At 44.9% G+C, this 25,843-nt stretch overlaps 1 protein-coding gene across 1 annotated transcript in view; it reads right to left on the reverse strand.

Moving 5' to 3' along the window:
* The window catches only part of roraa (RAR-related orphan receptor A, paralog a), a 147,495-nt gene that overhangs the window by 15,466 nt on the left and 106,186 nt on the right, over positions 1-25,843 (reverse strand). The window contains exons 4-7 of the mRNA XM_048617284.1: positions 9,726-10,112; positions 4,789-4,910; positions 4,551-4,683; positions 1,751-1,858 (exon numbers count right to left, since the gene is read on the reverse strand). Of these exons, the coding sequence (XP_048473241.1) occupies positions 1,751-1,858; positions 4,551-4,683; positions 4,789-4,910; positions 9,726-10,112 (750 nt within the window). The remainder of the gene's footprint in view (positions 1-1,750; positions 1,859-4,550; positions 4,684-4,788; positions 4,911-9,725; positions 10,113-25,843) is intronic.

Consider the following 25,843-nt stretch of genomic DNA (forward strand, 5'->3'; position numbering starts at 1 on the left):
CAGATATATATTAATAGTATTTTCACATTGCAACAAGCCTCATGTCTTTCACTTATGGAACTATGGCAGATGAATATTAGAGATAATTGGAGGCTGCACCATTGGAGATAGAGATTTTCCTTGCCCAGGAAGTCTGGACCCAGATCTTCTCGTTGGCTGTGTATATTGTTATTGATGAAGAGATCCAGTACCACCTCCAGTGTGCTAGCACAGCCTTCAGCCCTGCCTGAGGAAAAGGGTGTTTGAGGACCACAATATCAGGTCTGACATCAAGATCATATCTTACAGAGCTGTGTTTGGTCCCACCCTCCTGTATGGCCCAGAGACATGGACTGTCTACAGCAGGCACCTCAATACACTGGAGCTGTACCACCAACGCTGCCTGTGCAAGACCCTGTGAATCCCCGGGAAGACAGACTCACCAGCCCCAGTGTCCTCGACCAGGCCAATATCCCCAGCTCCAAGGCACCGACCCCCCTTGATCAGCTGCAATGGGCATGTCGTCCGTATAATGGACACGAGACTCCCCAGGCAAGTGCTTTACTCCCAGCTCTGAAACGGCATGTGAGCCCCAGTGGGACAGAGGAAATGTTTCAGTGACACCCACAAGGCCTCACTGGTGAAGTGCAGCATTTCCACAGACACCTGGGAATCACTGGCCCCAACACCGTTCAAAGTGGAGGGGGAGGAGCGTCCAGGAAGGCGTCGAGCACCTCGAGACTTGTCGTTGGGAGAAAGCAGAAGCCGGATGTAAGGAGCGTTCTGTCACACCGATGCCCCCCCCCCCCCTCCCCGCGACCACCTCCTTCCCCGCGACCACCTCCTGCCCCACCCACCCCCCTTCCCCGCGACCATCTCCTGCCCCAAGTGTAACAGAGCCTGCGGTAGCCCCATCGATCTGTATAGCCACCTACAGACTCACCCTGAGAGGTGGAAGAGAGTCATCCCTGTCTGCGAGGGACCACCGATGATGATGATGATGTATTGTTAGTACCGATGAAAATGTACATTCAACTGGGACTTTGGAAGCAAGGGTGGCTCAGAGCGGTCATCCATGGGGAAGATGGGAAAGTCACGAAAAGACTGTCAAAGAGGCAGGACGCACCCCATTTCCATGACATTGGCTTGTCATATTTGGCTATGTTCTTACAGGTTTTGAGCTTTTCAGTGAGTGGGTGGGTCAATGAATAAATGAGTGAGTGAGTGAATGGGCAGTCAGAGGATAGGGGAATGGAGGCAGAGGTATTCATGTTCAGAGAGAAGGGGTTATTCAGCTAGGGGATACATAAGAACACAAGGAGGAGCAGGAGTAGGCCTTGAGCCTGCTCTACCATTAATTTTTGATTGTGGCTGATCTCACGTCGGCTTCAACTCCACTTACCAGCCTGCTCCCCCATAACTCTCCAACCCATTAGTTATTACAAATCTATCCCATTTCCTCCTTAAATCTATCCAACGTCCCAGCATCCATCACACTCCAGTGCGGTGAATTCTACAGACTCACAACCCTTTGAGAGAAAAGACTCCTCCTCATCTCTGTTAAATTTGTCACCCACCCCTTATCCTAATATTACGATGTCTCATCCCAGATTGTCCCACAAGTGGAGATATTTGACTAACAAGGAACACTGAAAATTAGAACTGCTCCATGTGATTTTGAACACATGAAATGCTGAAAGGATTAGAATATTAAACAATGCTTTAAAAGAATTGATTTGTTCTCGAAGAGTCAGGGATATTTATACCTTACCTAATGATTTGAAGATATCGGGACCAGCATATTTGCCATCAAAATAAACTGTGTTATTCTGCGGGTCAAAGGCTCGACACATTCGGACAAACACAACTTCTAAAGAACCTGCGAACGTGGAGAATATTTCATAAAGTCATGAGTCATTGAGGTCTTTGTTGGAACTCACAGCAAAAAATAACAGGCCGAATTGTTTATGCATCAGATGGACTGTTTCATACGCATCTTCACTTAAACTGATCAACTTCACCCAAACTCTAATGTCTCAGGCAAACTCCCAGTCATCTTACCAGATCATAGGACCATGCTCTCATTAGAGAGAGACGACTGGTGGTAATTTAACCTGAGGGTCACCCTGCCTCAGGTGAGGGGAGAGGTTGAGAAGGAGTATCCTTCATGCTAACCTCAGCCAGTGGGGGATTGAACCCATGCTGTAGGGAATATTCTGCATTTGCAAACCAGATATTAGGCGAATTGAGCTAACCCAAGCACCTAATCCTAAACTCGATACTACTGATAGCCTAACTCTAAACAGTGTCAGGCAGCATGTGGCTCAGTGGTTAACACTGCTGCCTCACAGTACCAGGGACCCAGGCTTGATTCCACCCTTGGGCAACTGTCTGTGTGGAGTTTGCACATTCTCCCCCTCGTGGGTTTCCTCTCACAGTCCAAAGAGATGTGGGTTGGGTGGGTTAGCCCTGAGAACTGCCAGGTTACAGGGATGGGGTGGGTCTGGGTTGGATGCTCTTTGGAGGGTTGGTGTGGAATCTATTAGCTGAATGGCCTGTTTCAACACTGTAGGGATTCCAAACCTAACCCTATCAGCCTAATCTTATTAACCATAACCCTATCGACCTAACTATTCATTATTTTCTTTCTCACATGTTGACCTAGTTTCCCAATAAATATACTGATTGTATTTATCTCAACTACTTCAATACTTCTATACTTTACAGTTTCACCACTCTTCAACTATAACTGGAGTACTGTGTGCAGTTTTGGTCACCGCACAATAGGAAGGATATGATTGCACTGGAGGGGGTGCAGAGGAGATTCACCAGGACATTGCCTGGAATAGAGCGTTTCAGCAATGAAGAGAGGTTGGATAAGCTCTGGTTATTTTCTTTGGAAGAGAGAAAGTTGAGGCGGTTGGGAGGACATGGTTGAGGTGTGAAGATTGTGAGAAGCATGAACTGGGTGGAGAGAATGCCACTGTTCCTCTTAGTTGAGGGATCAATAACAAAGGAGCTTAATTTATGGTGAGGGGCAGGTGGTTGAGAGGGGATTTGAGGAAAACAAAACATTTTTCATCCGGAAGGAAGTGGGGGTAGTATAGGCTAAAAACCTCATACGTTTTGAAAAATACTTGAATGGGAACTTTAAACATTCAAGGCTATGGGCCAAGTTTTGGCAAGTGGGACGAGTGTAGATTTCAAGTGGTTTTTGTTGGTGTAGACTCAATGGAGCAAAGGACCTCTCTGTGCTCTATGACTTTATGAGATGAAAGTAGTATTTTTGACTTCCCGAATGGAGTTAATCATGATTACCTTTCTATTCATGGTCTCTGTTTGGCCTCTCTCACAAGTAAAATGACACTCCGTTTTTAATGCAATTCTTCACTGGATAGCCAATGGTATCAAGTGCTTCAGGAGTCAATGAGCCCACCCCCACTCAACAGGGAATGGAATCCTGTCCAAGGGAGCTGCCAGAGAACCAGAGACAGATAGCCTCCCATTGCAGGCAGTGCCAGCTGTGGGAAATGCACCCACCAGAGTCCAAGAATCAACAAGAAATCCAGCTCACAGGTGATGGGATAGTGGCTCAGTGGTTAGCACTGCTGCCTCACAGCGCCAGGGACCCAGGTTCAATTCCACCTTTGCTCAACTCTCTGTGTGGAGTTTGCACATTCTCCCTGTGTCTGCATGGGCTTCCTCCGGTTTCATTCCACAGTCCAAAGATGTGCAGGTTAAGTGGATTGGCCGTGCTAAATTATGCGTAGTGTCCAGGGGTGTGTAGGTTAGGCACATTGGCCACAGGAAATGCACGATTACAGGGATAGGGTAGGGGAGTAGGTCTGGGTGGGGTGCTCTTCAGAGGGTTGGTGTGGACTTGGTGGGCTGAATAGCCTGTTTCAACACTGTGGGGGATTCTATGACTGAAGATGGCTGGGAGTTGTAGAAAAGCGGGTGTGGGAATTGGCAACAAGGCTGGGTGAGGTCCCGATGCTAGGCCCCTCCATCAGGCAGTAAGTGCTTTCAAATGAAGGCCCACTTCGAAGCCTGTAAGCTAACAGGCTGGGTTACACTTTGGCCTTTCTCTATGGAGAAAAACATTTGAGGTTGGTTGAAGCCATTCTGTCGGCATTAACTACCCACTTCACTGTGGGATGGGTGGACTGATTATATCAAGAAGGGAGGTGGGTAGATGTTGGGGGTCCCCATTGACCATCTCCCACCAAATTAACCATCCACTCCCCACCTAAACCTGCCCCACTTCAGAGGGCATTAAACTTTACCCATTGTTGCATTTTAATCCTACCAAATACCTTTCTATCAGAGTCATAGAGTCATACAGCACGGAAACAGACCCTTCGGTCCAACCAGTCCATGCCGACCATAATCCCAAACTAAACTAGTCCCACCTGCCTGCTCCTGGCACATATCCCTCCAAACATTTCCTACTCATGTACTTATCTAAGTGTCTTCTAAACTGCTGAAGCGCTCTCAATCTTCTCTTTCCTGGAGAAAACAAAAGGCCTGTATAAACTTATAAAGGGCGTGTCTTTGACGAGGAAGAGTACCTGCTTTCAGAAGTACGATCTGATCGTTTTGACACAGTTCCATGAATCCATCGATCCGTTTTGCAAACTCCACCACATACTGAATTGCTTCAGTTATTTTAATAGCGCAAAGCTGCCACATCACCTCCCGGGGCTGTGTGAGAAAGATTAACGTGTGAAGGTGGGTATATGGCGGAGAGAATTCACACGTGTCACTGTGGTACTCACCGTTTGATCTGGCACCCTTGTTTCCCCTTACCTTATTCTGGTAAATCTCTACTTCTTCCTGCACGTAGGCCTGCCATGTTATTTGTTGCAGCTCTTCCCGCAAGTACTGGCAGGTCTCAATGTGGGACTTGGAGATGTTCTGTGCAAGGTGCTCTACAGGGCAAAACATTCAACATATTTATGTACAATCAATAAAAGCAACAAATGGTCAGAGGGTTACAGTTAGCATTAGGATCAACAATTTAAGCACATTATAATCAGAGACTTGAAAGACTGGAAAGTTATTTGCAGAGGGTATTTTGCTGGTAGCAGCAGTTCTACGTATGAAAAGACTAAGCAAGCCTCATTGGTTGACAACTGGATGCATCCTAAGTTCCAACTGTTAAAGAGACATCCACACACCTATCGAGGTGCTGCTGTGGGTTACTGTATCATAGTGAAGCTAGTATCATACATGATCGGAGCAGTGAATCATAGAATCCCTACAGTGTGGAAACAGGCCATTCAGTCCACACTGACCCTCCAAAGAGCATCCTACCCAGACCTAGCCACCCATCTTATCCCTGTAACCCTGAATTTCCCATGGCTAACCCACCTAGCCTGCACATCCCCGGACACTATGGGGCAATTTAGCACGGCCAATCCACCCTAACCTGCACATCTTTGGACTGTGGGACGAAACTGGAGCACCTGGAGGAAACCCACGCAGAATGTGCAAGCTCCACACAGACAGTCTTCTGAGATTGGAATCAAACATGGGTCCCTGGCACTGTGAGGCAGCAGAGCTAACCACCAGAGCTAACCTACTAATCCCTTGCTGGTTCCTACCATCTCTAGATTGTCGTATCGATCAAAAACGAATCCTAACATTGCAATCTCCTTGGAGGCTGGTATGTTCTCTTGTTTCAAATATCTCTCCAGCTGAAAAATCCAAAAGTATTAAATTTTCAGCACAGTGAGATGGCTGTGTACCACCGCCACAGCGACTGAGAAATATAACATGACAGGAGTAGTGGGGCAGACTTTGGTTACCGAGGCAAGCAGCTCGAGTTGAGAAATTCCTGACGCGTCGAAGCCAACTTGATAAAGTATGGCTCAGAGAAAGAAAGGATTTTGCACCAGAAAAGAGTGTGGGTGCGGGATGAATTTGGGCTCTGGGAGCAGATGTTAGGAGAATTCAGGAACTGGCTGGCGAGCAGTGAGCTGTTTAGCAGCTCCTTCTGCATTCTCAGGGGCTTTCAGAAGACTTTAGAGATAGTAGGAACTGCAGATGCTGGAGAATCTGAGATAATAAGATGTAGAGCTGGATGAACACAGCAGGCCAAGCAGCATCATAGGAGCAGGAAGGCTGACGTTTCGGGCCTAGACCCTTCTTCAGAAAACTTTAGAAGACTTTAGACTGTTTTAGAAGACTTTGGATGCTTTAGCCCTCATACCCTCAACAAGCTCTCACGGCTTCTGATCCCCTCTGCAGAAAACAGCTCACCACCACCTCCTCAGAGGCAACTATGGATGGGCAATAAATGTTGACCCAGCCAGCAACAAGCGAATACATTTTTGAAATGCTAATTCAATACCAATGCATGCCCCACTCACCCTCCTATTGTCTCTCATATATTCCTTGCCAAGTGAGTGCCAATTCAGTTAATTTCCTCCTGAGGCAGACCTCAGGAGATGAAAACTAAATAAACTTCTAAAAATCTAACATATAACTCACTAGACAGATTTGAAAATTCCTACACATGAATGCATCAAAACTTCAACTCACATTAAAAACAAGCATCTGCTCTCACTCCCAATTGTTCACGGCCTCTGGAAGATTGTAATCACAACTTTAACACAGCTGAGATAACTTGTAACACAATCAGCCAACTACCTGTAGCCTTTAGAATCCCTACAGTGTGGAAACAGGCCATTTGGCCCAACATGTCCACACCACCCCTCTGAAGGGCATCCCATTCCCCTACCCCTGATTTCCCCATGGCTAAGTCACTGAACCTAAACATCCCTGAACACCACTGACAATTTTCCATGGCCAATCCACCTGCCCTGCACATCTTTGGACTGTGGGAGGAAACCGGAGCACCCACACAGACACGGGGAGAATGTGCAAACTCCACACAGACAGTCACCCGAGGTTGGAACTGAACCCAGGTCCCTGGCACCGTGAGGCAGCACTGCTAACCAGTGAGCCACCGTGCCACCCCTATTAAGCAAATTAACTAGTGAAACTGCTCAGTTACATGTTACACCCTCTTGTGATGCAGTGGTAGTATCCCCTACCCCTGGACTAGGAGACTGAGTTTAAAATCCCACCTGGTGCAAAGGGGTGTAATAGCATCAGTGAACAGGTTGATTAGAAAAATAGGTTAAATAAAAGGAAAGAGCGGGAGAGGGCCCTCTTGTGGTGCAGTGGTAACACCCTCAGATCAGATGCCAGGGTTCAAATCCCACCTGCTCCAGAGGTGTGTAATAACATCTCTGAACAGGTTGATTAGAAATATAGATTAAGTAAAACATAAAAAAGCAGGCAGTGCTTCAGATCATGATAGTGAAATGGAACTTAGAAACTCTTTTAAGTCTGTTTACAACTACAGCATCAATTTGTGACTCCCACACAAGGGTTAAATCCTTCACAACAGCCAGAATTGGATTTGTTTGAACTCAGCACTAAGTTCAAGCACAAAAGGCCGTTCTGGATGAGAGTTGCCCCCGCTGTGTGAGTCATACCCCACAGTTTTCTCCTGTTGGCAGAAATGGCACCTGTCAGAAATGGGGATGAGATTTCCGCATCCAAGTCCCAGTCACTATTTTAAAGAAATCCGTTCCAGTGTAACAATGCATGCTGCAACTGAGGGCGATGTACCAGCATGAGAGAGAGATTTACCAGGAAGAGGTGTTGGGGTGGGGTAATTGGAATGTTTTAACATGACATGACTTCATAGCAGGCAGATAGAACAATGCAAGAGAGGCCACTGAAACAGGGACCTGAAATAGAGGAGGATGTTTACCTGTCAGAAATGCAACGGGGGAATATTGTAACAAGGGCAGCATCAGAGAAATTGAGCTGTCGGGAGTTTGATGGAAATAAGATCATAGAGGCAAAAGGTCACATGGAGTGAGATTGAAGGGAAATAGGAGTAAAATGAGGGAAAGTTGACAGAGGCAGAAGAATGGACAGTTTCCAACATCAGATGAATTGGAAGGCCATGAGCTCCTCACACTTGGTTGTTGGAGGTAAGGGTGGATGAGACAGGGCTAGCAGAAGATGGCTCAGCAGAGTAGCATCTGACATTGTTTTATCTGGTGCAGCAAATTAATCACGAAGACCATTAGACGTAGGAGCAGAAGTAGGCCATTCAGCCCATTGAGAGTGCTCTGCTATTCAATGAGATCATGGCCGATCTGATAACCCTCATCTCCACTTCCCTGCCTTTTCTCCATAACCTTCGATTCCCTCACTAATTAAGAATCTGTCTACCTCAGCCTTGAACATACCTAATGACCCAGCCTTGACAGCTGTCTGTAATAAAGGATTTCACAGATTTACTACCCTCAGAGAACAGAAATTTTTCTCATCTAAGGGGTAACCCCTTATTCTGAGGTTATGCCCTGTCCCACAAGGGAAAAGAACTGCTCTGTATTCTGCCCTGTCAAGCCCCCTAAAAATCTTATACGATAATACAAGGTCTCCTCTCATTCTTCTCAACTCCAATGAATACGTGCCCAATCTAAATTAAAATAAAACTTAACCTACTTTGTCAATCATCTTGTTCAGAGATGTTATTACACACCTCTTGAGCAGGTGGGTCTTGAACCCTGGGCTCCCAATCCAGGGGTAGGGACACTACCACTGTGCCGAAAGAGGACCCAATCTACTCAACCTCTCCTCATAAGACAAATCCTTCCCTACTGGGATCAATTTGGTGAAACTTCTCTGCTGTGACTCCAATGCCAATATCTTTCCAACAAGATCAAAACTCTTCACAGTATTCTTGGTGTGGTTAAGCTAATGGCTTGAATTGTTCAGCAAGACATCTATTTTTTTTAAACTCCATTACCTTTGAAATAAAGGCCAACAATTTCTTTGCTTCCCCTATTACCTGTTGATATTTGGCTGGCCCTGTGTGCAGACTTTGGATTCACACAAATTACCTTAACGTCAAAATAGCAACGGATATAAATTCTATCTCGACTCAAGGTGAAACCTTTCTGAAAGGAGAACAATATAACTCTTGGAATGTAGTCTTTTGAACAGGCCCTCCATGGTACAAATCCCTGGGTGGGATGCAGCAGTGTTTAGACACAGAGTCATCATCCATGCCATGGGAGAAATGCAGAAAAGTACTGAATCTCCAAAGACTCCTTCTCCCCGGTCAGAACCTTCCACCATTGCCAATGTATCTGGGACCAGCCGTTTGAACATCCAATGAGTTCATGAACTTGGTGGGCCTATTGTTCTAACGCTCCTTTTTATTTTTTTCCTTTGTTCACAGGATGAGGGCATCGTTGCCTAGGCCAGCACTTTTTGTCCGTCCTTAATTGTCCAGAGGGCAGTTTAAAAGTCAACCACATTGCTGTGGGTCTGGAGTCACATGTAGGTCAGACTATCAGCTTCCCCTCCCTATAGGACATTTGTGAACCAGAGGGGCTTTTCCCCAACAATTGATTCATGGGCATCATTAGACTCATAATTCCATATTTTTATTGAATTCAAATTCCACCAGTTGTTGTAGCAGGAATTTGAACCCGGATTCCCGGAGCATTATTGGAGTCTCTGGATTAATAGTCCAGCAATAATACCGCTATGCTATCACCACCCCCTGCATTTGCAGCTCTCTTTAGAACATCTTTCCGTGAGGGCATTTAGATATGGGTCATAGATACAGCCAGAGATGCCCACGTCCAGTGAACGAGAAAGAGATTTTTTGTCGTTATACCTGCCTTTTCTACAGGAGTGTAGCTTACCTAGTTCTGTCATTGAGACAGTGGGAGAGCTTTCACCGTTTGTGAAGGAGCAGTAGGGAAAGAAGTCAGGGACCGCTGCGTATTCACATATCGGCTCCTGTTTAATACCATTGATGTCTAGACCGGACTGGTCTGGGGATGGCTGAATGTCCAGATAGAAGTTGTTCATTCCTGAGTCGGCTTTGCCCACTTCTGGCGTGTGCCCATCCATATAAAGATTGCTGAGGTCATTGTTCAGTTCTGTCAGCCCATTGTACGTTGGGGTCAGGGGCTCTGCTTCACCAGGCTGCTGCTGGTGGTCTCGCTGTTGTTGCTGCAGACGATGTTTCTGTACCTCAGCATACAGACTGTCTCTCTGCTTCTTGGACATCCGACCAAACTTAACAGCTGCAAGAAAGCACACAAACCTCTCAATGAGACACAGTCTCTGGCTTGTTTACGAAACAAAGCTAACCTCATAACCATAGGCTACACTGAATTATACTTAGGGAAGCAGGGATTTTATACGATGCTCGTCTAATAACATCTCACCAAGTTACAATAAAAAAAGCACATATACACACACATATACAAACAAAGATACGCGAATACACACACACACAAACACATACACACACACTCCCATACACACAGACACACACACAAACACGCACGTACATACAAAGGCACACGTATACACACACACACACACACACATACACACACACTCCCACAGGCACAGAACACAGACACACACACACACATATATATATACAAAAGCATGTGTATACACACACACACTCCCACAGACACAGACACACACACAAACACACTCTCTCTCTCTCACACACACACACACACACAGATACAAAGGCATGCGTGCACATATGTGTGAATACACACAAACACGTACACACACAAACACATGCACACACGTGTACACACACACACACACACACAGACACGCACGCACGCACGCCTTCCAAAGGTGGGGTCTGAAGTCCCCAAGTGTGATCGCCGGTTGAAATATTCTAGTTGGGAGCTCTGAAACAGCAATGTCATTATGGAAATCTGGACAAGTTATAACAGCTATCTAAACATCCTCTCCCTCCCCCCACTTAAAGCCTTTCCACCTTGCCCCCTGCCCCAACTCTCTCCAGTCTTGCTGAAGGGTCCCAACAATTTTCAAACTGGGTTATACAGGGAAAGTATTTCAGAAACACTGCAATACAGAATTTCATCTGACTCTATCTTCAAGATTTTAGGGACATTAAATCCATTAATAACTGGTGAGTTGTGTGTGGAGCTTCGTGTGCACTTCCCACTGTTATTTCAAAACATGACAGAAACCAAAACAAAAATGATAAGGGCTGGGGGACAATTCCAGGTCCCATTCCAGAGACTTGAACTTGCTCTCAGTTGCACAGGATTGAAGGTGTCTTTCAGATGAGATGTTAAACTGACATTCCATCCCCTGTCTCTCAGATAAACAGTACAGCACTATTTAACAGAACAGTGCCCACCTAAAATCCTGGTCAATATTAAACGCTTAAGAAACATCAATAAAAATATATATTTATATTTGCCAATTTATTGTATTGCAGCTTGAGGGAGCTGGCTGTGGGCAAATTGGTTGCAGCATTTTTTCATGACACAGCAATCATTACAGCTCAGAAAATACTCGATTGATTGGAAAGTGCTTAGGGATTGCACAAAGTGGTGAAAGGTGCTATGTAAATGCAAATCATGCTTTGCGCTTAAAAATAGTCATAAACCCAGAATATATTAATGGTTGAATGTTTACTGTGAATCCACAATCTCCAAGGTACTATTGCCCATGTTAATCCTGCGAATGTCGCTGAGAGGCAGATTTGTCTATGAGCATTATCACGATTCATTTCTAGGTTATAGAACAAAGAACAAAGAAAATTACAGCACAGGAACAGGCCCTTCGGCCCTCCAAGACTGCACCAACATGCTGCCCGGCACAACTAAAACCCCCTACCCTTCCGGGGACCATATCCCTCTATTCCCATCCTATTCATATATTTGTCAAGACGCCCTTTAAAAGTCACTATCGTATCTGCTTCCACTACCTCCCCCAGCAGCAAGTTCCAGGCACCCACTACCGTCTGTGTAAAAAAATTTGCCTCGTACATCACCTTGCTCCTCGCACCTTAAACCTATGCCCCTAGTAACTGACTCTTCCATCCTGGAAGAAAGCTTCTGACTGTCCACACCCTTCATAATCTTGTAGACCTCTATCAGGCCACCCCTCATCTTTCTGCTTATTATTCTTCTCTCCTAGTTCTTCCTGGGACCAGATTTTAAGATCTGATCAATTCTTCATGCAAGAACAGTGTCCGTTGCGATGGGCAGCACAGACAGAGTCCAATTCTGATCTCACCAGCTTTTCACAGGGCTGTGACCGTAAGATGTCAGAGCAGAAACAGGCCATTCAACCCATCAAGGCTGCTTTGCCATTCAATGAGATCGAGGCTCAGGCAGAATTTTGTTATCTTGCATCTTTAGGCTAATTCTTGTGCCACTTTCTATTTGGGGAAAAGGCAAAGACCTCTGGCTAGTACAAAATAGTTCCTCGGTAGGTATGCCAGGTGTGATTTTACATTTCTCAGCAGGGTGAGGGAGGTGGAATGAAATCTAAGTAGTCTGTTCGCACAGTCGTGGTCCACCAAGCCTTAGAAGGTCAGCTGGTAGCCACCCAGCAGTAAGGAGGCCCATTAGTGAGGAGTGGAAAGGTTGGGGGGTGGGGTAGGGCTCAATGTCCAACAAGGACAGTAGGCCAGGAGGTCAATCAGCTGGGGCGGGGGAGGAGAAATTGCCGATCACAGCTGTAGGTTTAAAGGGCCCCTTGGCTTTCTGAGTCTTTCTTAATTTCTGAAAATGTGAACAAATTAGATTATCATTTGGATGCTGCAACCTTTCCAAGCAGAGTCTGCTACCATGGTCCAGGTGGTAGACACTTTCAACTCCCCTCACGCTGCCCACAACGCTCCCCCACTTCTGATGCACGAGCCGGTGCGGCGGGATGTTGAAATTAAGAAACTAAAACTGCAGGTGATTGGGTTGTCAGCAAACACAGTCACTGGTTAATTAGTTTTCATAACTTGCATTGGGTGATTTGGAGGTCGGCATGGTGACGATGTTCTGCCAACCTGGTGCCATCTCACCTGTTGGCAGTGAAAATAACGTCCGGCCCTACAGCCGAACTTTGAATGGTTGCCTTCTGGCAGCAAGAAAGCAGGGGTAGAGTTGGAGACCATTTTCTCTGAACACAGCCTGAAGTCTGGAGACATTGCCTGGTCACACAAATGTGCCAATTTTGTGCTTGTTTAAAACCAGTGGGTACATTGCTGATTCTAGCCCCGTAAGGGCATCTGGAGCTATGAGGCAAATTGGGTTTAGATAAACGTTCGCTAAGAAGTCTGCATTAATGCTTCCTCTCTGCATCAACGGTACCTAATCCCAAGAGTGTGCCCAGTTCCCATGTTCCTTTATCTCCCTCTCTCTCCACCCATCTAAATGCTTCCTCAAGGTTAACAAGCTGTTTGGAACACCACAAATGCATTTCACACAAAAGCAATTCACCTCGTCTCTAAACTAAAACATTTCCTCTTCCACCCCCAACTTTGTTCTACTTCATTGTGAATTTAATTGCAGGTTTGCTTGCACACCATCAACTCCTTGGGGAGTTTAACGTATGAGGAATAATTGTACATTTTCTGTTAAAGTGAGGTGGGATTTCGTCACGATTTGATGGAATAAGTTGGCCTGTATTTTGAATCGTGCAAAATCACGCCAACAATTTGACCGCATTTGCACGGCTGATATTTTGATAAGTTTTGCACACAACCCGTGAGGTTTCCATGAAATAAAAGCTGAAGCAACATTTTGAAAATAGCCTTTATTTGCAGAAAGAACGTGCACCTTCTACTAGTTTATCTTCTCCCTACATGCATACAGTCCCATACACACACACATACATAAACATTTGCATCAACTCAGCACACATTAAGTTTGTAACAATCTGATGTTGTACATTTGTGAATCGATGGTTCAAGTTATGGATCTGATGAGGCATGCAGTGCATGTAACATTCTAAATATTGTTAATATTACAACAAAACCAGAGTTAATCATCACAGTTATAACTGCAGGCTAGAAAGGAGCCTAGTGAAGCCTTGTGCTTCAATATGAGGAAGTCTTCCCTGTTGTATAAAGCAATTGAAGCTTCTAAAAGGTTTGGAAACTGAATTAAGCTCCACACAAACTGACAATGTCATCCTGGCTTGGGCAAGGCAAAACATTTTAGGATCTCACTCAGAGATAGTAAGAACTGCAGGTGCTGGAGATAACAAAGTGTGGAGGTGGAGGAACACAGCAGGCCAGGCAGCATCAGGGGAGCAGGAAAGTTGACGTTTCAGGTCAGGACTCTTCTTCTTCCCCCTCCCCCATTTCTGAAGAAGGGTCCTGACCCAAAATGTAGGCTTTCCTGCTCTTCTGATGCTGTCTGGCCTGCTGTGTTCATCCAGCTCCACACTGTTGTTTTATTTTAGGATCTTATGCAGGTCTTCTCAAAATCTTATTAACCATGTTTATTGTACTTGTATAGATAGCCTTAGCCAACCTGTCATGAAACACTTTTGGAGATAAATCATCAAAGTTCCATCACAGGGAGATGACTGGTGGTGGTTTAACCTGAGGGTCACCATGCTTCAGGTGAGGGGAGAGGTTAAGAAGGACAGTACCTCATGGTAACCTCAGCTGGTGCAGGAATTGAACCCATGCTGTTGGCATCACTCTGCATTGCCAACCAAGCTAACCAACTCCCCATAACATTGGGGTCAGTGGATCTTTTTTTTAATTATGTAGAATTATGACAGTGTGAAAACAGGCCCTTCGGCCCACAAGTCCACGCCGACCCTCAGATATCCCAGCCAGACCCACCCCCCTATAACCCATCTAATCTACACATCCCTGAACACTACGGGCAATTTAGCATGGCCAATCCACCTAGCCTGCACATCTTTGGACTGTGGGAGGAAACCGGAGCAAACCCACGCAGACACGGGGAGAATGTGCAAACTCCACACAGACAGTTGTCTGGGGGTGGAATCAAACCCAGGTCCCTGGTGCTGTGACGCAGCAGTGCTAACCACTGAGCCACTGTGCCACCCATGAACCTGGGGATCCTGGCTTAGAGGTAGGGACACTACCACTGCACTGCAAGAGCCCCATCTTACTGATATACCTTATATATAATGCAATTGACTGTATTATGTTAAGATAACAGTTCAAACTAACTGGTGGTTTATGTAAACCCATTGCAAACCAACCCTTTGACCCCATCAAAGGAAAGAGGACTGGTGTCAGCAGACTCCCAGTCAAAATTATTATGTTCCTGACTAGTAAACCTGATGTTTTCTCTCAAGTAACATACGTTGGAAAGAAATCTATACAGAAAATATTTAAATATGACATTTATTCAAATTTTGTTGCATGCACCAAAACAAGACAAAACAAGACACACACAGAAAAAAAGACAAAAACCAATTATTTTTTGTGAAACAGGACAGGTTCCCAATGTGAACTCCTAACTTTTGGGAAGCGAGAGGAAAACAGGAGCAGGTTTAAATAAAACAGAAAATTTGGGAAGTATTGAGCCATTCTGGCAGCATCTGTGGAGAAAGAAATTTGGTTAACGTTTCAGATCAATGACACCTTTAAAATCACAAGCTTTCAGGTGATGAAGGAGCTGGGCTCCGAAAGCTTGTGATTTTAAATAAGCCTGTTGGACTATAATCTGGTGTTGTGTGATTTCTGACCTTTATCCACCCCAGCCCAACACTGGCATTTCCACACCAGCGATACCTTTGGTATACTGGGCGTTGCTCAGCATTGTAATTGGTTTCAATCTAGGGAAAGAGGAACGGACAGGACGAAAAGGACAAAACGGGAAGGTCTGTGATAGGGTTGGGGGGGGGGGGGTGCGCGGTAGGGGCTGGTGAGGAGAGATAAAATGGGAAAAGGATGTTATTATAAGGGAAAGAGAGCTCGCAAGATGCACCAGGAGGAGGTGTGAAAATGATCACCAGCGACTGTTAACTCCCACCACATAAAAAGAAAACTGACTGAAGGTTATGACCTAATGTTGATGGACTCGATGGAGTTTGGAAGCTGTAAAATGCCGAGCCAAAAGATCTGGTTGTTTCTCAGGTTTCCAATGAGTTTCGTTGGAATAGTGTAGGAGGTCAAGGATAGAAAGTTGAGGAGAGAGGGGAGGAACAGAAAAGTAAATGGACAGGGCTGAAAGTTTATGGTCATGTTTGTGGAGTGAATGGGGATAATGATCTCCAAAGCAACTGACCAGTCCCATTGTACAGGAGACTGCCTGATGTGTAGAATTGGAAGTACCACCCAAGTATTAATAATCAACAGGAAGGGCTGTTCTAGGCCTGGGGTGATAAGAAACTAGAAGATAAAAGGGCAGAGATCAATGAGATTGTAGTTGATCTAATAATCTTCAACTCCACTTTCCTGTTTTTTTACCCTATAACCCTCGATTCCCTCACTGATTAAAAACCTGTCTATCTCAGCCTCGAATATACTTAATGACCCAGCTTTGACGCCCTTTGCAGCAACAAATTCCACAGATTCACTCCCTTTTAGAGAAGAAAATTCCTCCTCATTTCTGTCTTTTAAGTTGCATAAAAGTTGTTGCATCTCTAAGGCAATCCCAATCTGACAAAAGAGTTGCCAGTTTAGGGTGTCCCAGTGGCTCAGTGGTTAGTGCCAGGGACCTGGTACAGTTTCAGCCTTGGTCGACGTGGAGTTTGCATGTTCTCCGTGTGTGTGCATGGGTTCCCTCCGGGTGTGCCGGTTTCCTCCCACAGACTAGGTGTATTGACCGTGCTAAATTACCCAACAGTGCGCAGGCTAGGTGGGTTAGCCATGGAAAACGAAGGGTTTTGGGGCTAGGATGGGGGCCTGAGTCTGGGTTGGATACTGTTCAGGGGGGTTGGCGAAACTAGATGGGCCAAATGGCCTCTTGCCACACTGTAGGAAGTCTATGAATTTTAAGCACTGTTTCTCTTGGCACAGATATGGATAGACCTGCTGAGCATTTCCAGCACTTTTCTGTTTTATCTCCATCTGCCCTGAGGCTCGTAACTCAGCCGTACTTCTAAGGCTAGGACTGAAGTTAAGGTTCCGAGTGCTTCACTGAGTAAATGGAGAAGAATACCACCAGCTGGCACTGTTCTCCATTGCATGCCCAATGGGCAAAATGAGGTCACATCCCGCTGGCCAGCTCTGGGGTTGCCAATGCTCCAGGAGGGTGCAAATTGACAGTCTCTCAGGGCTTCTGCCAAACCCAGTCTTGGACCTAACGATGGCCTCAGGCAGTGCCCAGTGGCTCATGCAAAATGTAACTGGAAACATGGGCGGTTCTTTCATAAGAACACAAACTCTTCGAAGGCTGGCAGGAGCTCCGCACTGCGGGTCCCCCCTTCCATCCCTCACGCTCCGTTACTTCCACTGTAGCCATCTCCCCTCCTCTGGACTCCAACCTGGGAAAGGGGAATGAACCAACATATTAATAAAATAATAATGTCAACTCAACCAACAATAATACACGCTAAAAAAATAAATCCACTCTGCCAAATTCGAATGGGAGAAAATGTCAAGGCTGTAAGAGACTTTGAGGCTACTTTTCACATTCTGCACTTATAATCCATTACCTCAGCTGATATGCAGGTCGTATTTAGGTTATTGGATTGCTGCCCCTTTAAATCCACCTCCAATTTCTGGGTCTTCCTGATGGGTAGAGGGGGGAGGAGAGGGAAGGCAGAGGAGCCAACGCTTAGCCCTTTCCCTGCCCTGCACACCAATGCTAGTTCAATGAGGTGAGAGGCCAGCATTCCAGCCCTTCTGCCTTCAGTTCTCACCTGTAAAGCCCAGCAATGCACAAAGCAGTCTGCATGTGCCCACACTCTTCCTTGTCTGATTTTGCCAGCATTTTACTTATGATCCCAAAATCCCTGTGCATAAAAGATCCATCAGCGCCCTTCAAGGAAGACTTCTCCCTCTGGTCACCTGATTATAATGCTTATTGCTTGACCAACATCGTAAGGACAGACGACCTAGTCACTGCCTCATTGCTGTTTGCAAGAGTTTGCAAACTATGTTGCCCAGTTTCTTCAATCACAACAGTGACTACACCACTGAGGTCTTTCAACAAAGCACTTTGGGGTGTCTTGGCATGGGGAGAAGTTTTTATTTTTCTGTTTACCGCTTTCAAATGCATGGCATCACATTTCTTCTGCAGTTTCTCCCTCCCAGATGTCCCATTATTTCTTTGCAAAATTCCATGCCTTTTTGAACATGGATGGACACGGTAGATATTCCTGTCTGTGAACTGATTTTCTTCATCACCAAAACCCATACTTTGAGACAGCCAGCAAGAGACAGGGCAAAAACAGAAATTGCTGGAAAAGCTCAGCAGGTCTGCCAGCCAACATCTGTGGAGAGAAATCAAAGTTGACATTTCAGGTCCGGTGACCCTTGCTCAGTTCTGAGCTTTTCCAGCAATTTTCACAATGACACCAATCTCCCTGTGAAGCCAGCCGGTGGGGGGAGGGGCGCTGTCTGTTGACATGTTATTTCTCCACAAGGCAGGTTTTACAGACTCTCTTGGCATAGGAGGACAGTTGGTCAATTGTCCATTCCCCTGCCTCAGCTCATCCTGATACTGAGATCCTCAGCCATGCCTTTGTTACTTCTGGACTGGACTATTTCAATGCACCTCCATGTCCTAGCCTTTGCAAGCCTGACAATTCAACCATTCACCCATCACCCCTGGCCTACATTGTTAAAGGTGCTATATAAATGCATGCTACTGTTGCTGTTTTGCTGGACCTTTGAAAGGGCAACCTGTTGTTTGGCAGTGGTATCTCTACTGGCACTTTCTGAAGGGCAGGGAGGGATGGGTGACAAATGCTGACCTTACCAGTGACACTCATGTCTCATGAAACAAAGTCTTCCTCCTCCCTGCTTTCCCCATCGCCCTGCAATTTCTGCCCTTCGCGTATTTACCCAACTCCACTGCAAGTTACAAGGTACGGTACTCATAACACCTTCCCTGCATCTATAAAATTCTCCTTGACTTTCAGCCCCGCTCCCACAAATTTTCTTCAATCTTTGCCCCATGCTTTGGCCACAGGAAACGATTTCTTATTGTTCACTCCGTATGATGGCGAACATCTCTACTCAATCTCCCTTTAATCTCTTCTGCTCTCGGGAGGATAAAACTGGTTTCATCAGTATCTCCACACAACTGAATTCTCAGATCCCCAGTGCTATTTTAGTCAGTCTTCCCTCCAGCCTCAACTAGACTGTGGATTTTTTTTTTTTTTTTAAAGAAGTGTGGCGCCCAGAATTTTAAACCATACTTTATTTAACAAATGCAAGATTCCTGGGCCAAGTGACATCCTCCCCATTTGCTGAGTTTAAGATGATTGGTCTGCCAGCTTGCCTGTAGAGGGGGCACTTCTTGGGAATGAGCAGCATTGTCTGTGCCTCTCCATAAATGTATAGAGGGTTTGTGAGGTCCCAGTGAGGGGGGAACGTGGTTGTCTGGGATGGCTGGTTTGTCCTGTTTCGCAAGAACCACTCTCACTGTGGTAGCTCTGAGCCAACCGGGTGGCATTTCCTCTGCTGCCTCACAGCGCCAGAGACGGGGGTTCGATTCCAGCCTTGGGTGCTTGCATTGGGGACTCAGTGGTAGAATTCTCACTTGACATGCGGAAGGCCCAGGTTCGTTTCTGGGTTAATACATGGTACTCCTTTGTTAGGATGGCACTGTTAGCAGCGCCAGGGACCCGGGTTCAATTCCACCTTCAGACAACTCTCTGTGTGGAGCTTGCATGTTCTCCTTATGTCTGCATGGGTTTCCTCTGGGTGCTCCAGTTTCCATCCACAGTCCAAAGATGTGAAGGTTAGGGATTTTGGCCATGCCATATTTCCCATAATGTGCAGGCTGGCTGGGTTGGCCATGGGGAATGTGGAGTTATCAGGATAGGGTTGGAGGATGCTCTTCAGAGGATTGTTGCAGACTTGATGGGCTGAATGGCCTCTTTCTGCGCTGTAGGAACTTGATGATTTGACAGGTGGAGTTTGTCAAAAGAAAGTCACTTCCCTTGACCCTGTTTCTTGATGCAAGGATGCAAGGTCATGGGTGGATCTTGTTCAGGAAACATGCACCATATTAATAGCTGAGATAGAAGGCCATAGGGGATTCATAGGGGATCATTATTAAGTGAAGGCTGAAGTCATGCTTTTGTAAAGCTTTGCATAATGTCCTTGCTTTTGTACTCCATACCTCTATTTAAATAGTCAAGGGTTAATGCTTGCTTCATAAAAATATCAGCATTTGGATAACTAGGCCAAATGGTTCCTCAAGCTGACTCCAACACTCAATGAGATTGTGGATCATATTCAATCCCAAATCCATCTCCTCTCACAATCTCATATCCCATGTTCACAGAATCCAAACATCTGTCAATCCTCAGCCTTAAATGTACTCAAACACTGAGCATCAACAGCTTTCTGAGCTAAAGAAATTTCAAAATTCATAACCTTGTGAATAAACTTCTACTCATCTCCATCCAAAAGTCTTAACATGAGACTATTCTCCCTAGTTCTATATTTGCAACCAGGGAAAAACAAATCTCCATAAGTACCTTGTCAAGCCTTCTCAGAATATATGTGTCAACGAGATCACTTTGTATTCTTCCATACTCCAGAGAATATAGGCCCGTCCGATTTAATATCTCCTCAAAGGAAAAATTCTACAATCCCAGGCATCAATTTAGAGAACCATTATTGTACTTGCTCTAAGCTAAGGGTCTATCCTGCCTTTGGTACAAAGCCCAAGCCTGTGCATAAAACTCCAGGCATAGTCTCACCACAGCCCTGAACACCCACAGCAAGGCTTCCTCACTGATGCACTCTGACAAATGCCAGTCATCTGCCTTGCAAATTGCTTGTTGCACTGTTTTTCTGGAAAAAAGGTCATTCAAATCCCACTATATTAATATTTTGTGTCATCAGCAGTGTTGATTACATTACACTGTGCTCCTTGATCTAAGTCGTTAATAAAAATTGCAAATAGCTGAGGCCCCAGCACTGATCCTTGCGGCATTCCATTAGTAATAACCTGACAATCTGACCCATTTATTTCTGCTCTCAGTTTTCTGTCCTTTAACTGATCTTCTCTGCATGTCATATATTACATTAACTCAAGTCCTTATCTTTAGTATGACATCGTATTCGATGGCTTTTCAAAATTAAAATTCATCGCAATTCATTGCTCTTTATCCAACCTTACAGTTGCATCCTAAAAATAACCTTTGTCAAACATGGCTTTCCTTTCATAAAAACATAAACGTAAATTCTGTTTAGCCATATAATGATTTTCTAAGTGCTGTGCAATCACTTGCATGGAGGAACTAGGGATCAGAGTTTCAGGACAAGAAGTCTCCCGTCTAAGACTGAAAGGATGAGGAATTTCTTCTCTCAAATGGTTAGTAATCTTTGTCATCTCCTTCCCCAGAGAACAGTGCAGACTTGGTTACTCGATCATATATTCAAGGCTGAATTGGACAGATGTTTGGTCGACCAAGGGTTATGAAGAGTCCAAGCAGATGAGCCACCATCCTATACAATGGGAGAATTGGCTCCAGGGGCTGAATGGTCTACTCCTGTTCCCGATTCATACATTACTGTCATGAATTGTAGCATTTTCCCAATGACTGATGTTGTACTCACTGCCTGTAGAGCCCTAAAATTCTCCTCTGTCTCTCTTAGATAGCAGTACATGGGACCATTCCAGAATCTAGGAATTCTTAGGCAACTACAACCAGTGCATCCACTCTCCCTGCATTGACCTCTTTAGAAGCTCAGGATGTAAACTATCAGGTCTAGCAAATTTGTCAGCTTTGAGGCCCATTAATTTGCCCAATATCTTTCCTTTACTAATTATTTTAAGTACCTCACAAATCAATGAGGGGCATGGATAGGGCAAATAGACAAAGGGGAGTCCAAAACTAGAGGGCACAGGCTTAAGGTGAGAGGGGAAAGATTTAAAAGGGACCCGAGGCACAACTTTTTCACACAGAGGGTGGTGCGTGTATGGAATGAGCTGCCCGAGGAGGCAATGGAGGCTGGTACAGTTATAATATTTAAAAGGCATCTGGATGGGTACATGAACAGGGAGAGTTTAGAGGGATATGGGCCAAATGCTGGGAAATAGGACTAGATTAATTTAGGATATCTGGTCGGCATGGATGAGTTGGACCGACGGGTCTGTTTCCATGCTGTACATCTCTATGACTCTATCTAATCCCAATAACTCTTGATTCTCCTACTTAATACACCTCCACCTGAAAGATAGTCAACAACCTCAACTTCAACATCTTCAGAGACAGAGCATTCCAAAATTACACAACCCCCTCAGAGAAAACAAAATCTCCTCCTCCCTGTCATATCCCTCTAAACCCTCCTATTCATGTACCCATCCAGCTGCCTTTTAAATGTTGTAATTGTACTAGCCTCTACCACCTCCTCTGGCAGCTTGTTCCATACACACACCACCCTCTGAGTGATAATGTTGCCCCTTAGGTCCTTTTTAAATCTTTCCCCTCTCACCTTAAACCTATGCCCTCTAGTTTTGGACTCCCCTACCCTGGGGAAAGACCTTGACTATTTAACCTATCATGCTCCTCATGGTTTTATAAACCTCTGTAAGTTTACCCTTCGGTCTCTGACACTCCAGGGAAAATAGGCCCAGCCTATTCAGTCTCTCCCTATAGCTCAAACCCTCCAACCCTGGCAACATCCTTGTAAATTTTTTCTGAATGCTTTCAAGTTTAACAACATCTTTCCTATAGCAGGGGGACCAGAATTGAATACAGTATTCCAAAAGTGGCCTAACCAATGTCCCATATAGCTGCAACATGACTTCCCAACCCCTATATTCAACGCACTGACCAATAACGGTAAGAGTACCAAACACCTTCTTCACCACCCTGTCTACCTGCAAGACCACCTTTCAAGAACTATGAACCTGCACCTCAAGGTCTCTTTATTAGGCAATACTCCCCAGGACCTTACCTGATTTGCCTTTCCAAAATGCAGCACCTCACATTTATCTAACTTAAACTGCAGCAAACAGATGGGAAAAAGATATTCAAAATACAAACAGATGTACCACAGGCTTATTGAATAGCAGACCAGGCTCATGTAGCTGAAAGGCCCATTTCTGTTCCTGACTTGTAGAATTATATATCCTTCTGAATTTTTAACTTTCTGCCATGAATTCAGACACAAAATATTTGCTTATCAACTCTATAATTTCCTTTCTCCTGGTGATAATTGCTCCTGTTTCAGACTGTACGAGTCCACAGTAATTTTAGCCACTCTTCTCTAACTTGCTTGGTGAAGATTAGTTTTTATATTTCTTGCTAGTTTCCTAATATTTTTACAGTTGGCGGGTTATCCTATTCTGATTTCTAAGGCTCTCCGAATCCTTGGGCTCACTATGCTTCTCGACAGCATCAGGAGGTCCCTCTTTTTATCCAATATCGTCCTTGAATTCTTTAGTTAATGTTGTTTCACTTTTCTCGTGGAATCTTTATTTCTCAATGAAGTGCACATTTGTTAAGAATTGTGAAACACCTCGCTAATATCCAACATTGATTATCTAGTGTCAATCATTTGAATTGAATTTTCCAAAATTCCTCAGTCAATTTTCCCCTTACACTTATGCAGCTGACTTTAAGTTTAATGCTGTAGCTTTAAACATAGCTGTGTCAGACTGACTGCAAAATTCTAACAGTTGTGATCACTCTTCCCCAGCAAATTACTTAGCATAAGGAATTTGGAATTTAGCATTATACAGAACAAGGTCTAAAATATAAATTTAAAGCAGAAAGTGATGGAGAAACTCAGCAGGTCTGGCAGCATCTGGGGAGAGAAAGCAGAGTCGCTGTTTTGAGTCCAGTAAGGCTCTTCTTTCTGAGGAAAGGGTTCTGAGGAAGCGTCACTGGGCCTGAAACGTTAACTCTGTTTTTTTCTTCACAGATGCTGCCAGACCTGCTGAGCTTTTCCAGCAACTTTGTTTTCGTTCTTGACTCTTCTTTGATTCAGAAGCTCTAAAGAGGAGTCATATTGGATGAGAAGCATTAACTCTCTCTACAGGAGCTGCCAGACCTGCTGAGTTTCTCCTGCACTTTTTGTTTTTATTTCATATTTCCAGCGTTCACAATATTTTGCTTTTGTTTAAGATTTAAAATATCCTCTCCTGTGATTGGTTCAACAAAATATTTTTCCTGAAATTGCTTTAAATGCATTTTTTAAACCCTCAAACTAAGTTTTGCCAATTTACGGTTTATGCAGTCTATGTGAAGATTAAAGCCCTTCATGATGGACACATTAGTTTTTTATTCCCTTAAGATCTTCACATTTCATGATGAATATTCTGTCCATCATGTTAGCTGCTGTGTGACCCAACAATTCTGATCTTTACTATTTCGTATCTTCATCTTTTCTAAAGCCAATTCTGGATTTTTATAACCCCAAGCCCTCCCACTCTACTCATTCTGAAGAAGAGTCACTGGACCTGAAACATTGACCCTGATGTCTCTCCACAGATGCTGCCAGACCTGTGGAGTTTCTCCAGCAATTTCTGTTTGTGTTTTTGTTTCCTCCCATACTACTGCTGTGCATTATTAGAACAATCCACTTTTCTTTTGATTTTATCTATGTTTTTGAAGCACTCAGTACCACGAAATTTGCCAACCTTGGTTACACACCAAATCTCTTCAACTTGTTTTGATAAGTTGTGCGTGTGTAAACCATTTTATTTTACAAAGGCAGCCAATAGGTGTGCAACTTGCTATTCTCTTCCCCAGACATAAAAGAATCAGCATAAGTTATTTACCTGTTGAAGCGAGGAAAAGCCATTCCATTATTTCTGTAGCAGAATCCTCCTTCTTGCATCCACAACGAGGTTCCCACTGTGACAATAAGATGAAGAATGCTTCCAGGAGAGTCAGATCTTTTAGGTATTCTGTTTACCTGACCCTCATCTTCCGCATCCTTCTTTTCTTCCTGCACATATTAAGAAGGTGGTCCACTTTCTACCAGATCACTTAGTAAAAAATGTCAGGAGGGTTTCCACATTTCACCTTTGTCTTCTGTAAATAAACTACACCCTCTGCATTAAATTTGGCTTGCAAGTAAAAATGCACACACACACAGACGCACACAGACACTGACACAGACACACACAAACACACGCAGAGGCATTGTAAGAAAGCTGCAAATGTAACAGCTTTGCAGTGAGACCCGAGAGTTTCAATAAGAATCCTTTGGGACAAGTTTAATTTCCAACCCTTGCTAAGCTGTTGGATGAACAGCATCATGCTGATAAGAATTGTGATGGTTTCACTCGGTTAAACAACAGGTCAGATTTTCCAGAGAGCGGTGATCTCACACAGATTGAAACTCAGCCCGTTCTTTCTCATGAAAGGATAGAGCTCTGCATTTCTGACAGGAAGATCCACTCAGCGGTCCCTTCAGACACTGGGGTCCATACTTCCATCTGGATGGTTTTGTTGTAGTGCAGTGCTGTCACAGGAAGGTAAACCATGCTCCACATCAGTGTAGTCCACATCCCGACAGTGAAACGAACTGGCAGCCACTTCAAAGGCTACTGTCAAACTATACGTCCATCGGGTAAGTGTGTTGTTACGGTGCTGGGAGGCCAGGGTCAGGGCGTACTAGGGTCAGGGCGTACTAGGGGTACTGTGCGATAGCGTTAGGGTGCAATCGGGTTAGTGCATGATAGGGTTAGGGTGTACTATGGTTAGGGTGAGATAGGGTTACGATGTACCAGGGTCAGGGTGCGATAGGGTCAGGGTGCGATAGGGTCAGGGTGCGATAGGGTCAGGGTGCGATAGGGTCAGGGTGCGATAGGGTCAGGGTGCGATAGGGTCAGGGTGCGATAGGGTCAGGGTGCGATAGGGTCAGGGTGCGATAGGGTCAGGGTGCGATAGGGTC

The sequence above is a fragment of the Rhincodon typus genome, chromosome 36 (assembly GCF_021869965.1).
Source record: "Rhincodon typus isolate 14 chromosome 36, sRhiTyp1.1, whole genome shotgun sequence".
Classification (NCBI taxonomy): Eukaryota; Metazoa; Chordata; class Chondrichthyes; order Orectolobiformes; family Rhincodontidae; genus Rhincodon; species Rhincodon typus.